A 21,165-nucleotide genomic window follows, 5' to 3' on the forward strand; every position below is an offset into this window, starting at 1 on the left:
GGAGCTGAAGACCAGCCTGGCCAAATGCAGTGAAACCCCGTCTCTACTAAAAATACGAAACTTAGCCAGGCATGGTGGTATATGCCTGTAGTCCCAGATACTCGGGAGGCTGAGGCAGGAGAATTGCTTGAACTTGGGAGGTGGAGGCTGCAGTGAGCCAAAATTGTGCCACTGCACTCCAGCCTGGGCAACAGAGTGAGACTCTGTCTCAAAGAAAAAAAAAAAAGAAAGAAAAGAAAAAAGGGAAGGAAGGAAGGAAGGAAGGAAATAAATAAATAAATAAATAAATAAATGCCAAGAAAAGACATAAAGCCAAGCTCTGAGCAAGACAATGTTTCCCAGTGCTAGGAGACCTCTTGCCTGGACTCTAACAGAAGGCACTGGGATACTCCAAAACTTACCATGGTCACTGTAGCGTCTTTGCTTCTGGCTTGAAGAAACACTTCTCTGCACTTTGTGGTGAGGAGACTGGCCAGTACTGTTGTTGAGATCACTGCTTGGCCTAACCTTAGCAAGTGAAAGATTGCTGCTAGAACTGGAATCACTAGCATCCAGCTAAGAGAAAATGAGAAAAACAGAGCAAACCACAACACGAACCCAAATGGTTTATTAGGAAGTTAAACTTTTCATTAACACAGACCTCTCATAAACCGTTCATTCAGAGAGAGGAGGAATCACAACGTACAAAAATGACAACCCTAAACTCAAGTAAAAGCAGTTTTCTGACTGCTGGAAAGACATTAAAGGTAATGTATGTGTGATTTTCTTCCCAGGCTTTCTCAAATTTAACTTTAAATGCTCTATTTACTTCATCTGATGCTTTACGTCATTTCTTTTTTTTTTTTTTTTTTTTTGAGAGGGAGTCTCGCACTGTCGCCCAGGCTGGAGTGCAGTGGCCGGATCTCAGCTCACTGCAAGCTCCGCCTCCCGGGTTTTGCGGCATTCTCCTGCCTCAGCCTCCCTATAGCTGGGACTACAGGCGCCCGCTACCTCGCCCGGCTATTTTTTTGTATTTTTTAGTAGAGACGGGGTTTCACTGTGTTAGCCAGGATGGTCTCGATCTCCTGACCTCGTGATCCGCCCGTCTCGGCCTCCCAAAGTGCTGGGATTACAGGCTTGAGCCACCGCGCCCGGCCAACTTTACGTCATTTCTAAGCTATTAATGACTACAGGTTAATTTATGAAAGACCAGGTTTATGATAATATCCATCTTTTTTTTTTTTTGAGACATAGTCTCACTCTGTCACCCAGGCTGTAGTGCAGTGGTGCGATCTTGGCTCACCGCAACCTCCGCCTCTCAGGGTCAAGTGGTTCTCTTGCTGCAGCCTCCCAAGTAGCTGGGATTACAGGTACGCGCCAACACATCCGGCTAATTTTCTGTTTGTCTGTTTGTTTGTTTGTTTTAGCAGAGACAGAGTTTCCCTATGTTGGCCAGTCTGGTCTCGAACTCCTGGTCTCAAGTGATCTGTCCACCTTGGTCTCCCAAAGTGCTGGGATTACAGGTGTGAGCCACCACACCTGGTCAATATCCATCATTAAGGGTTAAGTTAAAATAGCTTATAATAGTCATAGGATTTAGATTTGCTATTTGCAGGTAAAGCTAAAAAATGATGTATCAAATGTTACAAATATTCAAAAGATAAGAACTAAGAAAACAGTTTATATAAACTAATAATTACATAAAGGGTATTTCAGCTCTTTCTCTCTGATTACTCTTACCTCTGAAGATTTTCTCCCCAGTAACAAATATGTAGCTGTGATTTCATCATATTTCATTTTACTAAGAGATTCTTGAATTTCTTCTTGTGAATATCCCATTCCCACCATAATATCTAAAAGAAAGGCATAATATAGTTTATGTGTTTTGTTTGGGTAAGAAATCATGTTTTTTTTTTTTTGAGACAGAGTTTTGCTCTTGTTGCCCAGGATGGAGTGCAATGGCGTGATCTCGGCTCACCGCAACCTCCACCTCCCAGATTCAAGCAATTCTCCTGCCTCAGCCTCCCAAGTAGCTGGGATTACAGGCATGCGCCACCACACTCGGCTAATTTTGTATTTTTAGTAGAGACGGGGTTTCTGCACGTTGGTCAGGCTGGTCTCGACCTCGTGACCTCAGGTGATCTGCCCACGTCGGCCTCCCAAAGTGCTGGGATTACAGGCATGAGCCACTGTGCCCAGCCAGAAATCATTCTTTTATAGGGTAAAGTAATTTTCATTTGACCTAAAAGATGACATATTACATACATTTTCTAACATAAATGGGCACTTGTTTCAGAGTTACTGGAAACTACAGGTAGTTACGTTCCTAAATATGATAGAACAGATAAACTGTTCATATAACTTGTGCTTAACTTTCCATTATTCACATTTTAGGCACAGACATGAGTCAAAACAGAAATGTGTTACTTAGACAACTACACATGAACATGCAGGCATGGAGTCATTACCTATTCTTTTTTGGTCTGAGATGTCTAGCTCTGGTTCAACGAATGGTTTCAGTTCATCTTCTTCATGCCCTGCATTGATCCACCTGTCCTTCATGATTTGCTAAAAAAGGTAAACTGTTCATTAGCAGAGTAAAATGAAATATTCTGATAACCATAATATTTACAAAAATTTATTTTCAACATTTCATTGACTATCGTTCAAAACATAAACTCAAAAATTTTTTTTAATGTTTTAATTCTTCCTTAAGAAACCGCAGGATGTATCCAGTAGGGCATACAAATCAAGCAAAGACCTAAGGCCACTCTAAAGACTCTCCAAAGTTGTTGCTTGTTTCCACCTACATGATTACCTCTAGAGTGCCGCGTTTAATTGGATTTAGCACCAGGAAACGTTTGAGAAGGTTTTCACAGTCTGTAGACATGTAGAAGGGAATTCTGTATTTCCCTCTTAATACTCTCTCTCTCAGTTCCTTTGGGGAGGTAGAGAGGAAAGAAAACAAGTAAGTCAACCTTTTAGGTTTAGTTAACAAAGCACGACAAAAAACCCCCTGAAACCCCTCCACTGATACAATGTTAAAAATATTAAGCCATACAATATTTGGAAACTTCTTTTAGTTTAGTGAAGTACATGGGTGCAGCTTCTTATACCTTTAGGTTTTGCCCATCAAAGGGAAGTGAGCCACTGACTAGTGTGTATAAAATGACCCCCAGACTCCATACATCCACTTCTGGCCCGTCGTATTTCTTGCCCTGGAAGAGCTCAGGTGCTGCGTATGGAGGACTGCCACAAAACGTGTCGAGTTTACTGCCAACGGTAAATTCATTGCTAAAACCAAAATCTGCTATTTTAATGTTCATATCGGCATCTAACAATAGATTTTCAGCCTAGAGGGAAAACATGAAGACAAAAATGAAATTTAATCAAAATAGAATTAGAATTATGACAGGATTAGGCATTTCAGAAAAGTTTTCTGTAATGATATAAAGTTACCTCCTAATTAATGTGAAAACATTCTTTCTACAGACAAAAACAGGAGACAAGTTAGAGCTCCTTATTTTATAACTAACAATAATAAACATGAAGTATAGATTAATTCTAGCACTAATTTAAACATCAATGTCCCAAGATCAAGAAAAATCTTGACAATTTTTTTTCTATTAATAATAATAATAATAATATGGGGGCCGGGCACGGTGGCTCATACCTATAATCCCAGCACTTTGGGAGGCCGAGGTGGCCGAATCATCTGAGGCCAGGAGTTCGAGACCAGCCTAGTCAACATGGTGAAACCCTGTCTTTACTAAAAATACAAAAATCAGCTGGGCATGGTGGTACACACCTGTAATCCCAGCTACTCAGGAGGCTGAGGCAGGAGAACTGCTTGAACCCGGGAGGGGGAGGTTGCAGTGAGCTGAGATCGTGCCACTGCACTCCAGCCTGGGCGACAGAGTGATACTCCATCTCAAAAACAAAAAACAAGAATAATATGGGGCAGGGGTAGGGGCAGGGCCAGGTACAAGTGGCTCACTTGGGCAGGAGTTCGAGACCACCTTGGGCAATATAGTGAGACCCCTTCTCTACAAAAAAAATAAAATAAAATTAGCTGGGTATGGTGGCACACGTCTGTAATCCCAGCTACTTGGAAGGCTTATGTGGGAGGATCTCTTAAGCCTGGGAGTTTGAGGCTGCAATGAGCTATGATTGTGCCACTGCACTCCAGCCTGGGTGACAGAGTAAAACCCTGTCTCAAAAAATACATAACTTTTTTAAAAAAGGGGCATTTCATAAAAACTGCTAAATAGCTATAAAATGGCTGTTAATGAGGAGGGGAGAATCCCAAACCTCATTCAAGAGTCAAATCACGGCTGAGTGCGGTGGCTCACGCCTGTAATCATAGCACTTCTGGAAGCTGAGGCGGGTGGATCACCTGAGGTCAGGAGTTCGAGACCAGTCTGGCCAACATGGTGAAGCCTCATCTCTACCAAAAATACAAAAAATTAGCCAAGTGTGGTGGTGGGCACCTGTAATCCCAGCTACTTGAGAGGTTGAGGCAGGAGAATCACTTGAACGTGGGAGGTGGAGGTTGCAGTGAGCTGAGATTGCACCATTGCACTCCAGCCAGGGCGACAGAGCGAGACTCCGCCTCAAAAAAAAAAAAAAGAGAGAGACAAATCACAGTCACTTTATTTTATTTTTTTTTGAGACGGAGTCTCGCTCTGTCGCCCAGGCTGGAGTGCAGTGGCACGATCTCGGCTCACTGCAAGCTCGGCTTCCCGGGTTCACGCCATTCTCCTGCCTCAGCCTCCAGAGTAGCTGGGACTACAGGCGCCCGCCACCATGCCCGACTAATTTCTTTTTGTATTTTTAGTAGAGACCGCGTTTCACCGTGTTAGCCAGGATGGTCTCAATCTCCTGACCTCGTGATCCGCCCGCCTCAGCCTCCCAAAGTGCTGGGATTACAGGCTTGAGCCACCACACCCGGCCTAGTCACTTTATTTTAACAAACATTTCCTATTTTCTATGTGGCTACTCCACAGCAGATGCTATATGAATGTCTGGATGGATAATGATGAACAAGACAGATAAAGCCCTACCCTTAACAGCTCACAGTTTAGAAGAGGCAGAATGATAAGCAGCTGTCCTGAGACACAAATGCCATAACTGAAGAGGCACAGGGAGTTGTGGGTTGGCACTGAAAGGTGTGGATGGCTTCCCAGACGACGTGAGATCAAAGCACCAGAAGGTGCATCTGATCACAATGGATGTGTTGATGAGGGATATTTCAGGCAGAATAAAGAGTGTGAGAACCCATGTGAGACACAGCATGTTTCACACAAGAAACTGAAAGACAGTATGTGGGATAGAGATGTGTAGAGGGGGCTGGGGAGATGGTCAGGGCTTGATCACAAAGGACTGTACTTGAGAAGTTTGAGTTTTCATTGTAAGAGCAATGGGAAGCCACTGAAGAGTTGTTCAAGCAGAGAAATGACCATCTTATTTGTGTTTCCTTAAAAGACCATTCTGTGTGCAGTGTAGAAAAAATACATGGGAAGAAGAGGCACTAGAAGCAGAGAAGAACAGGTAAGAAAGTAGTGTCGAAATCAACTATGAGATAATGATGGTCTGGCCTTGGATAGTGTAACAGGGGCATAAAAGAGTGAGCTTAAGAGATATTTGGAACACAAAAGGACTTGGTGACTGAGTGGTAGTACAGGCGAGTAAGGCACCTGAGGGACATTAGTCACCTGAATGAGAAGTGAACATTCATGTTTATAGGCTTTGAACCTGCTGCACCCAACGGATGTTTACATGAAGATACACTTTGCTCAGCTGGGTCCTGGATCCCAGAAGAGTGCTCTGGCCGCAGGAATGGATTTGGGACCATCAGCATACAGTTGGCTACTAGAGCTGAGAGAGTGAATGTGAATGCTCTAGGGGCGGGTGCAGAGAACAAGCAAGTCAATGACAATTACGTGAGGGGAGAGCGAAGATGAGTGTCAAGTTAAGACACAGAATCTAGGAAATGTTTAGAGAAATATGGCTATGAAGGGGAAGAGAGAAAAAACGTGTATCTGGAAGGGGAATAGGGATGGCTTTTTAGTTTAAAAAAAAAAAGTACACTTGAGCATGTGTAAATGCTCCTGGTGAAAGGCAAGTAGAGAGGGAGAGTGAATAAACAAATGGAGAGAAAAGAGGCATCAGACAGAGCACAGCCCCCAGAGGGAATCAGGACCCAGAGCTCAGAGCAGAAGCACCCCACTCTCCTGTAACAGGATGGAAAGAAGTGATGGATGTGGGTAGGTGAAGGTAGGTTTGAGGGCCTGGTAGAAAATGAGAGTTTCTGCCTTGTGTTTTCTATTTTCTCTATGTAATACGAAACATCCTATGCCAGAGTGAGGGCAGAGGCTGAGGACCTTGAAAGAGGTCTAAAACGGGCACTGCTGTTAATGGGAGAGAATGCTGATGAAAACAGCAGAAATGAATGCCGGGTGGCACTGAGGATGCTGTGGGTGCGACCATACATTTCTGGAGGCCCCCATTTGTTTGGTTGTGTGATGACTGTCCTCCAGAGATCAACCACCAGTCACCTTAACTGAAATGTAAAATACTTTCAATAAACTTTATTTTTCTTTATTTTTAATGCTCTTTCCTATAACTTGATTAAGAGGATTCGATTATTGTGGGATTTTAAAAAATGTTAGTAAGTCTAATCTACACCTCATTTGTGTAATGACCACTGAGAGGACTGCACACATACAGACAGAGCATACACTGAGAGTGAGGCACTTCTACTTACCTTGAGGTCTCGATGTACGATCCGTTTCTGATGGCAGTATTGAACTGCAGACACAATCTGAATAGGAGAGACACAGAGTCAGTCATTACTGGTACAGATTCGTAATTAAGATGAAAATAACTTTGTTAATGTTCACACATATCGAATACTCAATAGGCACTCGAATGTCCATGTGGATTTCTAAAAACAATTTTCCTATGCCTTGAACTTTCCAGTCTGGAGAAATTCAGGGGTGAGGGCAAAAACAAACAGGTGAGGATGTTCTTCTGTTTTCTACTGTTTTAACTGAAGTCTCTTTTTGGACCCTATCCACTGACATTCCATTTACTGTGTAGTGCCAGGACCCAACAAACTGACTGGATCTGGAGGACCCTGGCTGCCCCTAGGTCCAGATGGCTCTGGTGCAACCTCTTTTTTTTTTTTTGACAGTCTTGTTCTATCACCCAGGCTGGAGTGCAGTGGCGTGATCTTGGCTCACTGCAACCTCCCTCTCCCGGGTTCAAGCAGTTCTCCTGCCTCAGCCTCCTGAGTAGCTGGGATTACAAGTGTGTACCACCATGCCCGGCTAATTTTGTATTTTCAGTAGAGACGGGGTTTCACCACGTTGGTCAGGCTGGTCTCGAACTCCTGACCTCAGGTGATCTGCCCGCCTCAGCCTCCTAAAGTGCTGGGATTACAGGCGTGAGCCACTGTGCCTGGCCTGGTGCAACCTTTCCATATCCTTAGAGTCAACTTCAAACCAGCGGTTAGAGAGTTGCCCATACCCAGGTGTTAATCCAGGTTAATCCATACCTGGATTAATCCTTTCTCAAATAGATCAAAGGATTACTCTTCTGTAAGTGCCCTTCTCAGCCTGTTTCCTGCAACAGTCTTTCTATTAACTAACGTGGATTATGGAGAGCAAAAGTTAGTTAACTTCTCTGAGGGTCAGTTTCCTCTTCCTTTATTAAAATGGAGGAATGAATGTTGTAACGTATGTGAACTATGAAAACTACTATGTGCATGTGCACTATTAGGGATTCCTCCCACTTTCAGCAAACAGTATGCTTTTATTTAGTCAACTTGCAATCATGCCTATGATTAAACAATGGTTTTACTGAAATTTCACACTGGTCACTTAAAAAAAAGTCTTCTAATATTAAAGCTTTATATGCTCATTGTAGAAATTTCAGGAAATACAGAAAAGTCTACAGAAATATATTCCTGCATTACCACTAAGTAGAGGTAACATCTCTTGTTATTTTGTTGCACTTGCATCTAGTCTTTTCTTTGATATTCTGCATGTATATTTAGACACATATGATTACATATACACAAAACTGAGGTTATAATAAAAATACTGTTGGTTCCTCCAAATCATCATCAACACTTAGCTGTAAGCCCCATGGACCCACCCATGGATATAAAATCTCAGAGGGCTGTACAATATTTTGGTTCAGAATAAGCAGCAAGGAAAAGTTAAACTGGGGTTAGGATGAGATGATAACAAAAATCAGCACTTTCATTATTTAAAATTAACATTCAGAATATCAGACCCACTTATAATTAACTAAAGGTACAAAAATTCCAATGCCAAAACACGGGTTTTAAAGCATCTGTTACTTTGGATTTATCACTATTGTTCTATTCTATCAGCATGAAAACTGGAAAAGTAAAACAGCTTTGTTTTCCCAAAACAAAGTAATAGTTTTGTCACCTAGGATACAGGTAAATTTTATTTAATCTTTTCCCTTTTCTCATTCAGAATTTATATTAGTTTTTCCTCATATTGAGATTTTTCTTATAGTTTATTTTCAAATTCTGCTTTTGAATCAGATTTGATGATTTCCTGCCCTTTCTCAAAGAGATCAAAGGATTTCTCTCTCTTTAGCTCCAAAACAGCTCAAAGCTAACCTGATGCCACAATAAGCTGAAAAGACTCAACTTGAACCTACTGCTTTTTTTGCATTCTATCAGCAGCTAGAAATGGTGATTGCTAATAGATGTTATCTAGGTTGAACTATGAATGTTAGCCTAATTCACTTTCAATCATACATAAAAGAGCATCAAAGAATCAGTATCACCAGCCCACCAAGAAAGAGGTAAGTAAAAAAGATGGAGCTGGAAATCTACTTTTTTTTCTCGGAAAAGAACAAGAGCTCAACCAAAAAATTAAAACGTCATAAGTAGTAACTAGGATGGGCTTGGTGAGGAAGCAGGAAGGGGAAAACCCATCTGGTGATGAATATGGAAAAGGGATCACACACAGTGTACTTTGTGTGTGGCATACCTTCCTTTTTGTCATAAATAGAAAAACTTCTTTTTACTTAGTCAAAGTAATGATGACTTATAAACTCCTAGAAAGCACAGAAATTGAGGCTGAGCGCGATGGCTCACGTCTGTAATCCCAGCGTTTTGGGAGGCTGAGGAGGTCAGATACTTGAGATCAGGAGTTTGAGACCAGCCTGGCCAACAATGGTGAAATCCCGTCTCTACTAAAATTACCAAAAAAAAAATTAGCTGGGCGTGGTGCACACTTGTAATCCCAGCTACTCGGAAGGCTGAGGCAGGAGAATCATTTCAACCTGGGAGGTGGAGGTTGCAGTGAGCTGAGATCACGCCACTGCACTCCAGCCTTAGTGACAGAGGGAGACTCTATCTCAAAAAACAAAAACAAAGAAACCACAGCATTTGAAACAGAAAAGTAGAAACACCAATATCATGCGTATCCTTCCAAGTCTAATGGAGTTGTCTTAGGCAAATACCATGGAAGAAGGGGTCAATTCTAAAGCACTCTAAATCAATTTGCTAACTGTAAAAACACATACATACAAAACATCTTTTCTAGTCCAACTAATAGGTTCCACAAATAAAGACTTCAGAATTTCTGCAGAGAATTTACAATAAAAATTGGAGTAATTGCCTCAAGATTTAGGTTAGTAAGCTCTTGCTGGGTGACATCAGTCCCTTCCTCATAGTCAATAAGCGATCTTCACATATGTTTGCAAGTCAGATTCATCTAAGCAGGAAGGAATGTAAGTTGTATGAAGCAAAAACATTTTACCTTTTAGGTGACCAATTTATAAAAATTAAGAGTACAGTTATGGAAAGAGCCAAGCAGACTTTTTTCTAATAAAAATCTGAATTTCCTTTCATAGACCATACAATCAAATGATATTAGAATTGCAAAGAAGTATGGAATTCATCAAGTTTTTTTTTTTTTTAGCTTTAAAAACAGGATCAGAGAAGTTAAATGATAGCCAAAGTTGATTTTTACTTCGGTTTTAGTACATTTGAATTCAAAGTACCATTAGTATTTAAGCAACAGCAAAATATAAGTAACATTTATAAGAAACTTAGTAAGTCCTATCACTTACAAATGTAAACATCAGACTAAGCAAATCAAAGGAGACTTGAACTTTATTTAATAGTCTGTCCATCTTGACAACCTTGTATATGAATAAAACAAAATATAAAGGTTCTGAGAGAAATGAGGCTATAATTCCATTTCAGTGTAGACCTTGTGAGAATATAGAGTTAATTTAAAAGCAGTGAAGCACTGCTCCTGTCCTTCATCTAAATAAGGGGTTGGCAAATTATGGCCTCTAGTTACATCCGGCCCATCCCTGTTTTTGTAAATAAAGTTTTGTTGGAACACAGTCACGTTCATTCATTTGGTATTGTCTACAACTGCTACTTTTTTTTTTGAGATGGAGTCTCACTCTGTCACCCAGGCTGAAGTGCAATGGCGTGATCTTGGCTTACTACCACTTCGATCTCCCGGGTTCAAGTGATTCTCCTGCCTCAGCCTCCCCAGTAGCTAGGATTACAGGCTCCTGCCATCATGCCCGGCTAATGTTTGTGTTTTTGTAGAGACAGGGTTTCACTATGTTAACCAGGCTGGTCTGGAAGTCCTGACCTCAAGCGATCCATCCACCTCGGCCTCCCAAAGTACTGGATTACAGGCATGAGCCACAGCACCCAGCCTACGACTGCTTCTAAGCTACAACAAGAGAGTTAAATAGTTGCGACAGAGACAGTGTGGTCCACAAAGCCTAAAATGTTCACTATCGGGCCCTTTACAGAAGTTTGCTGATTCCCAGTCTAGATAATAGCATAATATAATGACTGCAAATCTGAGTTTTGGGGTCAGAGGGTATAAGACTCTGAGTCTATGGCAGGTCTCCTACTTGAAAGGCAATTCTGGGACCTGCCTGGGCAATACAGCGAGACCCCGTTCTCCACAATAAGTGGGGGGGGGAAAAAAAAAAGAAAGGCAATTCTGGGCAAGTCATTTAATCTTCCCATGTCTCAGCTGTCTTATTTTTTTAGCAAAGGGGTATAACACAAGGTGGTTGTAAGATTTACATTAATGTTGGTAAAGTACTTATCTCAGTGTGTGGCATGGTCAATCAGTAACAGTAATTATTATCAATAAAGACAGGAGAGTTAAGTAACCTGTATGCTTAAAACCTGCTTATTAAAACCCATGTCTCTTTAAAAAAGCAGAGTAAAAACAAAGCAAGAAGTAAAGTTACCAATTAACAGTTTGAGTTACACTTGGTCTTGGTTTATGTTAGACAAAGCTAATAATGAATTTTGGGGTTCTGACACTCTGCTTGCTAAAAACTCTGAAATGGTTTTAATTAATGTAATCACAGGCATTTTTGAAAGGCTCTAGATTTTTAAGGCTCAATTGTAAAAAGGGAAGGTTAAGTATAAGACTAATGCTCCCACTACAAAGCTAGGAATAGAACCAAGGTTGCCTCCAGCACAGTGCCTCAGGTATGAAAAGCACTTCATAAATTTTTGTTGAATACTCCTGCCATCCAACAGGCCGTATAAGCATTTATGGAGGCAAACACTTGTTTGCTTCAGGGTTTAAGTGAGACAAATTATCAAATTAACAAAGTAAAGACACATTAATTCATACCTGTCTAAATTTAGCTCTTGCTTCTTTTTCCTTCATCCTGCCATGTGCAACCAAATAGTCAAATACTTCACCTACGGGTGAGAGAAATAAAAGTAAGTAGAAATCCTACTTCTGAGCATTAATTTTCCCATAAATTGATAATGTTTCACTTTTAGCAATGCTCTAATTTTTAAATATAGATATAAAGTTAGCCAGAAATACGTGGAATTTGAACTAAGCTGGCTTTAAGTTTAACTACAGGCATTTAAATTCACCAACAAAATCTTTAAGCTGGAGAAAAGCCTTAAAATTAAATTCCCTATGCTTAAATTATAAAACTCTTATTTTAAAGAGCATTTTCAATAGGTTTTAATAAAAACTAAGCAATGAAAACAGAAAATTAAAATGGATGAAGTTATTTGTGTTAGAAGAGGACATCTTATTACGGGATTATGACAAAGTATTTCCTGAATATATTCATTCATTCAACAAATATTTACTGAATGTCTATTAACTGCAAGGCACTGTTCTAGGTAGGCTCCGTGGAAATGCAGCAGTGAACACAAGATCCTTTTCCTCAGAGAGTTTACATTCTAGTTGGGGGAGGGGGCAATAAATGAATAAACATATAGTGTATAAGAGGACTGTAAGTGCTGTGGAGAAAAAGCAGGAGAAAGACAGACAAGCGAGCCTGTGCATGCACACACTTGTGTTTTGCTGACTACTTGAGGGTGTGGACAATGTAGTCATCTGGGGTAAGATTCTATAGTAGTAAGAGAAACAGCAAGAAGGCTGGAGAAATGTGAATGACGGGAAGAGGGTAGTTCATGAGGCTAGAAGAGTCCTGTAGGCTGTGGTGAGGACTCTGGCTCTACTATAAGTGAGACGAGAAGCAGAGATGAAATGACTGACCTCTTAAAAGGATCACTGGCTGCTAGCGGGGAAGAGGCTTCCAATGATGGGAAGGGACAGGAAGACTAATCGGGAGATCAGTACAATAATCAAACCAATCATGAAAGTGACGGGGACTAGAGTGGGAAGCGCAGTGGTGGTGAGAAGTGGGAGCTCAGGATACAAGGAGGTGAAGCCAACAGAACTAGCTGATGCACACCTAGGTGGCAGTTTATACAATATTAATTCCTTGGGAAAGAAAGGTGACACTTCAAGGAATGTATTATTAGCACTGTCAAGTGCTTATCAAGGTAGAATAAAGAATCACCACCTCTGAAATCAATAGACAAGAATACTAATTTAGAAAATTAGATATAGGCCGGGTGCAGTGGCTCACGCCTGTAATCCCAGCACTTTGGGAGGCCGAGACGGGCGGATCACGAGGTCAGGAGATCGAGACCATCCTGGCTAACACCGTGAAACCCCGTCTCTACTAAAAAAATACAAAAAAATTAGCAGGGCGAGGTGGCAGGCGCCTGTAGTCCCAGCTACTGGGGAGGCTGAGGCAGGAGAATGGCGTGAACCTGGGAGGCGAAGCTTGCAGTGAGCCAAAATTGCACCACTGCATTCCAGCCTGGGCGACAGAGCAAGACTTCGTCTCAAAAAAAAAAAAAAAAAAAAAAAAAAAATTAGATATAAAGTATTTTCGGGAAAGAAACATCTTTATTTCACACAAAAAAGGAATACATCCACCAGCTTAGTGAAAATATTAAACTAAAATATTTTGATACTTGAAAGTCATTATGAATTACACTATTATCTCTGACTTTGAAACTCTTATTAACCCTAACTCTGAAAGAACAAATTTTACATAATGAATGGGCATCAATATTTTCATGTTATTACTTGATTGCTTAATGATCTTTTTTTTTTTGAGAGAGAGAAAGAGTTGTGCTGTCGCCCAGGCTGGAGTGCAGTGGCCCGATCTTGGCTCACTGCAACCTCTGCCTCCCATGTTCAAGCAATTCTCGTGCCTCAGCCTCCTGAGTAGCTGGGATTACAGGCGTGCATCACCACACCCGGCTAATTTTTGCATTTTTAGTAGAGATGGGGGTTTCATCACGTTGGCCAGGCTGGTCTCGAACTCCTGGCCTCAAATGATCCGCCCGTCTTGGCCTCCCAAAGTGCTGGGATTACAGGCATGAGCCACCATGCCCAGCCTGTATAATGATCTTTTAAAAGGCATTACACACTGTTGAGTTTACACAACACAATTCACTTAACTATGATGAATTATGAAGTTAAATGTCAGCTCAGTAAAGTGTCAGCATTTTCTATGCGAATGACCTTTCTATTTGCAGAAAAGCACACAATGTCAAAACAAGTGGTTAATAAGCAAAAACAACTAAACATGAGTGAATATCATATGGAAGAGTTTTTACTTTAAAAAAAGATTAAGCCCACCAACATTTGTAGAATAACACAGATAAAATCCAAGTCTGTCAATATAATTTTGACAGATTTTTTTCTAAATTTAAATTTAATATAAACCTCTTAAGAGATTCCTGGAACCATATGTCACACTCATAATTACTAAATTATAATTCAGGAGTTCAACTTTTAAACCAGGAATTCAATCTAGATCTTTTTTTCCTTATTAAAAATGTATTAACATTCAGGTTAAGCAGCTGAACTGAAAAACACTTAAGGCTATTTATTAGAGATAAAAGAAGCAAGAAGCAAAGAGTGGCTCTCCTGCCTGGGCAGGGAACAGGTGGCTGGATGGAAGGACACTGACAGGCCAGTTCAGAAAGCCTTTAGTTCTAGTTCAGGTCCTGAAACAAACTAGCTATGGACCCCTTGGCATAGAACAAACTTTCTGAGCTTTAGTTTCATCTGTAAAAATTAGACCACCGCCTTATAATTTCTACGATTATTTTCAATTCTAAAATTCTATGAGTCTACCAAATCAAAAGGCAGCAGGCTGGGGGGTGGGGGAGATGAAATGGTGGAATGGGTGGCCAATTTAATAAAACTTTTCACAATGTCAAACACATCAACAATAAAATATATGTCCTGGAAATTGTTTTAATAAACAACAAAACACTGTTAAAGAGGCCAGGTGCTGTGGCTCAAACCTGTAATTCCAGCAATCTGGGAGGCCAAGGCAGGTGGATCGCTTGAGGTCAGGAGTTCAAGACCAGCCTGGCCAATGTGGCAAAACCTCACCTCTACTTAAATTACAAAAATTAGCCGGGTGTGGCGTACGCCTGTAGTCCCAGCTACTCGGGAAGCTGAGGCACGAGAATCGCTTGAACCCAGGAAGCAGAGGTTGCAGTGAGCCGAGATGGCGCCACTGCACTCCAGCCTGGGCAACAGAGCGAGACCCTGTCGCAAACCAAACCAAACCAAACCAAACCAAACCAAACCAAACCCAAGGTAATACAGAACAATCACCTTGGATTAAATGATTAAATGCTGTTACAATGCTGCCAAGTGCACTGAGCCCTCAGAGGGGGTTCCTATGCTCACCGTGAAGCTCAGCTCAGCACATGTTACTTGCCAGGTCACATGGCCAATGAGGGCCACTGGCTGGATTCACTCCATGTCTGTCTTTTCCAGAGCCCATCCTCTTTCTACTAAACCTGGATGCTTCTCAGATGTTTTTGTCTTGCCCCTATAGGAGTAATCTCTGTGACCTGGGTAGCTAAAATACATGGGAACAGAAAGCCATGACCGACCAACAAACTAGAAATGCTATCTGTCAGAGCACTAGGGATCCAGGCCCAGAGTGCCCACAGTGAGACTTCCCAGACTCCATTTCCTCAGGGGTAAAAAGCCCATCACTCACTGCGTGGCCACAGCATGGAGTCGCTGTGAAGGTCAAAGGAGATCTGGTAAGAGAAAGCACCTTATACACTGTAGAGGCTGTACAACAAGAGGGCTATGAACATTACTCTGTGTTGTTTGCCCATAGAAAGTATTAGAACGCCATAAAGCTTTTTGGTCCTGAAATTAACCTTCCCCTCTTTCTACTACTCCTGAAGTTTTGAAAATCCCAATGAAATTCCCACACTAGACATATATAAAGTATAAAATACACAGCTAATAATAAATTAGGAGTATAACAAAGTGGCGTCAGAGGTATGCGCACTACAACTCATTGTTTTGCACAACAGGTTTACAATCTTTTTATTTTCAAAGGTAAACTCACTCAAATGAGACTATAATCCAACTTTCTATCTTCAGGTTTTGTAACACGGATCAAAGTGCTAATGATAAAACTACTACAGAGTTTAACAGAACGTGTACTCAGTAGTTTATAATTCATAAGTGCAGTCTAATTCTTATCTATTGAGTACCTGCTGTGTACCAGGCAGTGTGCTAGAGGCAGGGAACACAAAAAGATGAACAAGAAAGCTTCTGCTCTTCACAGACAATGAAACTCACGTGTGGTCCCCAAACTACAAACCCAGCCCAATCTCAACCATAAAATACAAATCATTATAAAAGATGGCAGCTATAAACATGCATTTGAGAAAATGTCTACATTTTTACAAAACTGTAGGCAAATAGTTACTAGTCATTAATCTTTATTTTAAGGAAACTCTAGTGATGTGTACTGTAACCATCACTTCTGGCCTTAGGGAAGACAGACACCAGCGACATGAAAATCTGGTAAAGAAAAGCATCTAAACCAGAGCAACCACAGTACACATCTGTTTCAAACAGACTAAGCATTCATACGTTTAAATAGCCACTCAAGATAAACAAAATGTGGAGCATGTGTCCCACACACACAATGGAGTATTATTCGGCCTTAAAAAGGAATGAAATTCTGACACATGCTATGGCATGGATGAACTTTGAGGACACTATGCTGCATCAATCAGCCAGACACAAAAAGACAAATCCTGTATAATTCTACTTGTATTAGGTTCCAAGAGTAGTCAAATTCATAGAGACAGAAAGGAGAATCGTTGCCAGGGACTGGGAGAAGGAGAAATGGAGAGTTAGTGTTTAATGGGTGTAGAGTTTCGTGTTGGAAAATGAAAACGTTCTGGACACAGGTGGTGGTGAGGACAATGTGAATGTGCTAATGCCACGGAACTGTACACCTGAAAATGATTATAATGATAATTTTAAGTGATGTATGTTTTACCACAAAAAATATCCAGGTATTTAGACATTATCAACTAACAACGCTAATAGTGAAACGCTTCATGGCAACCCCTAGAAGTGCTAAGAGTCTGCTTTTCTGACTCTCATCCTAGTGTATTATGGCTGTGGACATTAAATGAGACCTTAATGATCACCCATATGGGCAGTATGGTTGTGTATTTTTTTAAAAGGGAGAAAGAAAAAAACCCGATACATATATAAATGTTCTTACCTCCACTTGCATATTCCATGATTAGGTAGAGTGTTTTTTCAGTTTCAATGACTTCGAATAACTTCACTGGGGGAGAGGAGAGGATACAGAAGAAAAAGAGACAAACGTCTGTATGCACAAACCATGCACATATAAACTGTAACTATGAAAAGCAACCTTTTCCCTGTTAAAGATTTTAATAGCTGGCCCTCTAAAAAATGCTTTTAGGGAATTTTATCATATATCACAACAACAGCAAAGAGACTATGAAAGCATGGAATTTCATAAAAACAAAGATTATTTCTGAGTGTTGTGTGACTTCCATATGTGCTCAGCAGTCCAGCAAGGTGCACCTAAGCTCACTTCCTCTGTCGTCCTCACTGTCCTTCAGCACGTCTGTGCTGGCTAGCTGCCCTCCCAGCACCCCAGGAAAAGTGGCCAGCCTGTAGCAAGTTCTACTCTGCTCCAACAAGTGCTTATGATATTAAAATCTAGTTGCTTATGATTATGGCTTTAAGGATGTAATTCTATTTGAGAACTTTATTGCTTGGGAAACTTATGACAACTTTCAAAGAACAAGGTTCCTTTGTTACTTTTCTGATGCCAAAGATGGAAAGAAGTAAGGGATTATACTGCAATCAATTGAGGGGGGGAAAAACGCTTTTTGATAAGAATAATTTTCAGTAGGTCAGGGTGATTTTCCTACAGCAGTATTTTGTTACAGATGGAAATATTTCTATTATTGCTAATTCATAAAACCTTAACACATCAATTAGAAATATATACATTTTTGGCTGGGTACGGTGGCTCATGCCTGTAATCCCAGCACTTTGGGAGGCTGACGCAGGTGGATCGCTTCTGCTGAGGAGTTGGACACCAGCCTGGGCAACACGGCAAAATCCCCTCTCTACAAAAAAATGCCAAAAATTAGCTGGGTGTGGTGGCATGCGCCTGTAGTCCCAGTTACTCCGGAGACTAAGGTGGGAGAATGGCCTGAGCCAGGGTGGTGGAGGTTGCAGTGACCTGAGATCATGCCACTGTACTCCAGCCTGGACAACAGAGCTAGACCCTGTCTCAAAAAAAAAGAAAAAAAATACACACACACATTTTAAAAATGATACTGGAGTAAATCTCTGAAGTTATCAAATCACCATTGTGCATATCTACTTTATTTTGTTAATATTTACTTTAAAATTAAGTGTACCCAAAAATGGGGGAGGGTATGCTAGTGTTTTATATTTCAGGCAATTTTCTGAGGCTTTAATAGAGTATCAGGCTAAACAAAGTGCCTAACATAGCAGTCGGTAAATGTTTGATGAACTGATGAATAAAGCTATCATACCATTCCCCAGACTCTGATACGTTCGGATTGTGAAGAAAAGCCACTTCAGAAAGTTAAGGTACATGTGTTGGTAAACTGCATAAAAATAAAACCCTTCTAATCTTCCAATGAAAATTTGAGTCTTCTGGGAAAACTATTTTAATGCAATAGGAATTTTTTTAAATTTCAATTTATTATCAAAGATATGTTAAGTTTTAAGTACAAAACTCTAATCACGTCACAATTTAAGTAATTAAAAGACAAAATAAATACGTTTATGTTAGCTAGTTCTAGGCAACAGTGATAAAGTTTTTTTGTTGGGGGTGGGAGGATGGGTGTAGGAATTTGAAATCTAGAGTTGGCTAGCTAGCCCCAAAGGATTGAAATGAAAATCAAGGAAACAAGATTTTCTTCCCACTATTATATTCCTTGTGATTTTTTTCTTTAAATCCAACTATGAAGTTGTTCAGTGGTTTTTCCCTTCAATCATACTTATTGATTCTAAGTTTTTTTTCACATTTTAATTAATATCCCTGATACCAGGACGAAGGCTTGCTAGCATTTCTCTTAGTAGTATATGAAACAAGGAAACAAGGGCACCTTTAAAGTAATGGTGGCTTAGATCTGATGAACTAGGGCATACGCCTTTTGTTAAAAAAGCAGTTCTCTGTAAAAGCTTCTTTCTTCCTGTGGTGGTTCTGTGTTACTCTTCTATTCCTGTGCCTGATGCATTCTTGATAGGCTATCCTTGATACTAAACATCAACCCTTTCGTTTCCCAAAACTGATGTTGACAGTAAACTGATTATGGGCTGTCTCAAGAGTGATTTCATTCTTGAAATATTATTTTTAGATTGTATGATCTATCACTATACAAAAAAGCAGTTATGTAATTTTTTTAAAACCCTATTACAATGTATATGGGATCAAGAGTTTTCATTGGGATGTATACAGAGCAGGGTCAGTAGTAAGTCATTTGCTTATTCTCTTCTTGTTCCTACAATTACTGTAAGGGTAGGACCATGTCCCTTCCTCATCTTTAAACACACCTACCAGCACCTGGCACAGAGTTGTGCACAAAGAGGACACAGAAAACAAATCTTTGATTTATAAAATAATTCCTATCAGAATTCCATTAGATAGCAAGTATTCCATCTTCTAAATATGATTCCATATATAAGTATTTTCTTAGGACAAACAGCAAAAAGTATTGGACCTTTGAAATATTCTTTTTACAAATTTTAAAGTTTATTATTATTATTACTTTTTTTTTTCTTCTGTAGAGACTGGGTCTCGCTCTGTTGCTTAGGCTGGTCTTGAGCTCCTGACCCCGAGCAATCCTCCTGCCTTGGCTTCCCAAAGTGCTGGGATTACAGACATGAGCCACTGTGCCCAGACCCTTTGAAAATATTAATTCTGACTTCCTATAATTCCCTTCTATCTACTCATGTAACACAATTATATTTTCAATATACTTAAAAATTGGAAAATTACAATCAGATTACAGACGTTTCTACTACATTAAAGCTTTAAATTTAACGTTTAATACCTAAGCTTTTAACCTGTCTTCAGTAATTTCAAAAAGCTAAAACAAATGATCAACAACTTGTATATATATTTTACTAGAAGTGTAGTCTACCATTTCTAGAATACGTGTTTAGGTTTATGACATAATTTGAAGAATGTATTTAGACCCAAAAGTATTTATAAAAGCAGAAAGTACCTATATTGGGATGATTTAAAATCTTCATTATTCTTACTTCTCTGAAGAGCTAAAAAAAAAAACAAACAAAACACATAATCCCCCCAACACAAGTTATTAAACATTATATTCCACTGTTGTAATATAAATTTAAATTTTTCTCTTAGATAACAGATTCATTGCTAATGTTTATTATTCCATATCTAAGACTAATATGAAAGTCCAGAATATCTCTGAAGTAGTTTTAATAAACTATTACCAAATAGTATTCCCAAATGTTTCCATTTATTAAAAACAGCAGAGGTCTCAAAGGGGGATGGTAACACACTCTGAATTTTACAATGCTATCTTGAAAACATAAGATCAGACTTAGGTAGGAATAATTTCTGTGATTAAACTTAGTCTGATTCAGTATCTACCCAGGGCTCCCAACTCTGTGAATCAAAACCTGTATGGTTCCAGTGAAATACATCATGAGCATATTAAACTGATTAATTCCAAATAATTCTATTAGAAGACTATGAACAAAACCACCTTGGGAAATCCTCACTGGAGAATATAGGTAATTTAGCATGGAGGTTGTGGTGACTATTACATTAGTGACCCTCATGAGTCATGCCTTACAGGTTCACGTTTTGTGGAGTGCCCCTTTCATACTGACATTAGACCTGGCCATGTAACCTGCTTTGGCCAGTGGGACCTCAGCAAACTGAAGCAAGCAGAGGCTGGATAAAATGTTTGGGCATCATGGCTTGCTCTCTTGGAGCACTGTGAAGGAGCTGGTCTGGCCTCTTTGGGGATGAAGAGTAGTTATTTAAAGAGACAGACCCTCTGTTGTAACTGCATCCAGCCCCTGCCAACCCACCAGCTGAATTCAGCCACACAGGTGAACCCAGGTAAGACCTTAAGAAAAACCAGCTGAGCGTGGTGGCTCACGCCTGTAATCTCAGCACTTTGGAAGACCAAGGTGGGTGGATCACTTGAGCTCAGGCGTTTGAGACCAGCTGGGGCAACATGGTGAAACCCCGTCTCTACTAAAAATATAGAAATGAGCTGGGCGCAGTAGCATGTGTCTGTAGACCCAGCTACTCGGGAGGCTGAGGCAAGAGAATCACTTGAGCCTGGGAAGTGGAGGTTGCAGTGAGCTGATGGCACCACTGCATTCCAGCCTGGGCGACAAAGCGAGACCCTGTCTCAAACAAACAAACAAACAAAAAACCGTCCAACCAAGACCAGCAGAGCTT

The 21,165-nt window shown here is 40.3% G+C and overlaps 1 protein-coding gene across 15 annotated transcripts in view; it reads right to left on the reverse strand.

The window, feature by feature from the left end:
* The window catches only part of MARK3 (microtubule affinity regulating kinase 3), a 116,007-nt gene that overhangs the window by 37,507 nt on the left and 57,335 nt on the right, over positions 1 to 21,165 (reverse strand). For 8 of the 15 annotated variants that reach the window (XM_003902308.2, XM_003902311.2, XM_009212304.3 and 5 more), the window contains exons 4-12: positions 19,943 to 19,991; positions 16,921 to 16,986; positions 11,658 to 11,728; positions 6,746 to 6,802; positions 3,096 to 3,332; positions 2,798 to 2,917; positions 2,448 to 2,547; positions 1,720 to 1,832; positions 402 to 555 (exon numbers count right to left, since the gene is read on the reverse strand). In XM_003902308.2, the coding sequence (XP_003902357.1) occupies positions 402 to 555; positions 1,720 to 1,832; positions 2,448 to 2,547; positions 2,798 to 2,917; positions 3,096 to 3,332; positions 6,746 to 6,802; positions 11,658 to 11,728; positions 16,921 to 16,986; positions 19,943 to 19,991 (967 nt within the window). Of the gene's footprint in view, positions 1 to 401; positions 556 to 1,719; positions 1,833 to 2,447; positions 2,548 to 2,797; positions 2,918 to 3,095; positions 3,333 to 6,745; positions 6,803 to 11,657; positions 11,729 to 16,920; positions 16,987 to 17,685; positions 17,708 to 19,942; positions 19,992 to 21,165 lie in introns of those variants that run through there. The other 7 variants (XM_003902310.2, XM_009212310.2, XM_009212307.2 and 4 more) reach the window with 5 other exon arrangements.

Source organism: Papio anubis, chromosome 7 (assembly GCF_008728515.1).
Source record: "Papio anubis isolate 15944 chromosome 7, Panubis1.0, whole genome shotgun sequence".
Classification (NCBI taxonomy): domain Eukaryota; kingdom Metazoa; phylum Chordata; class Mammalia; order Primates; family Cercopithecidae; genus Papio; species Papio anubis.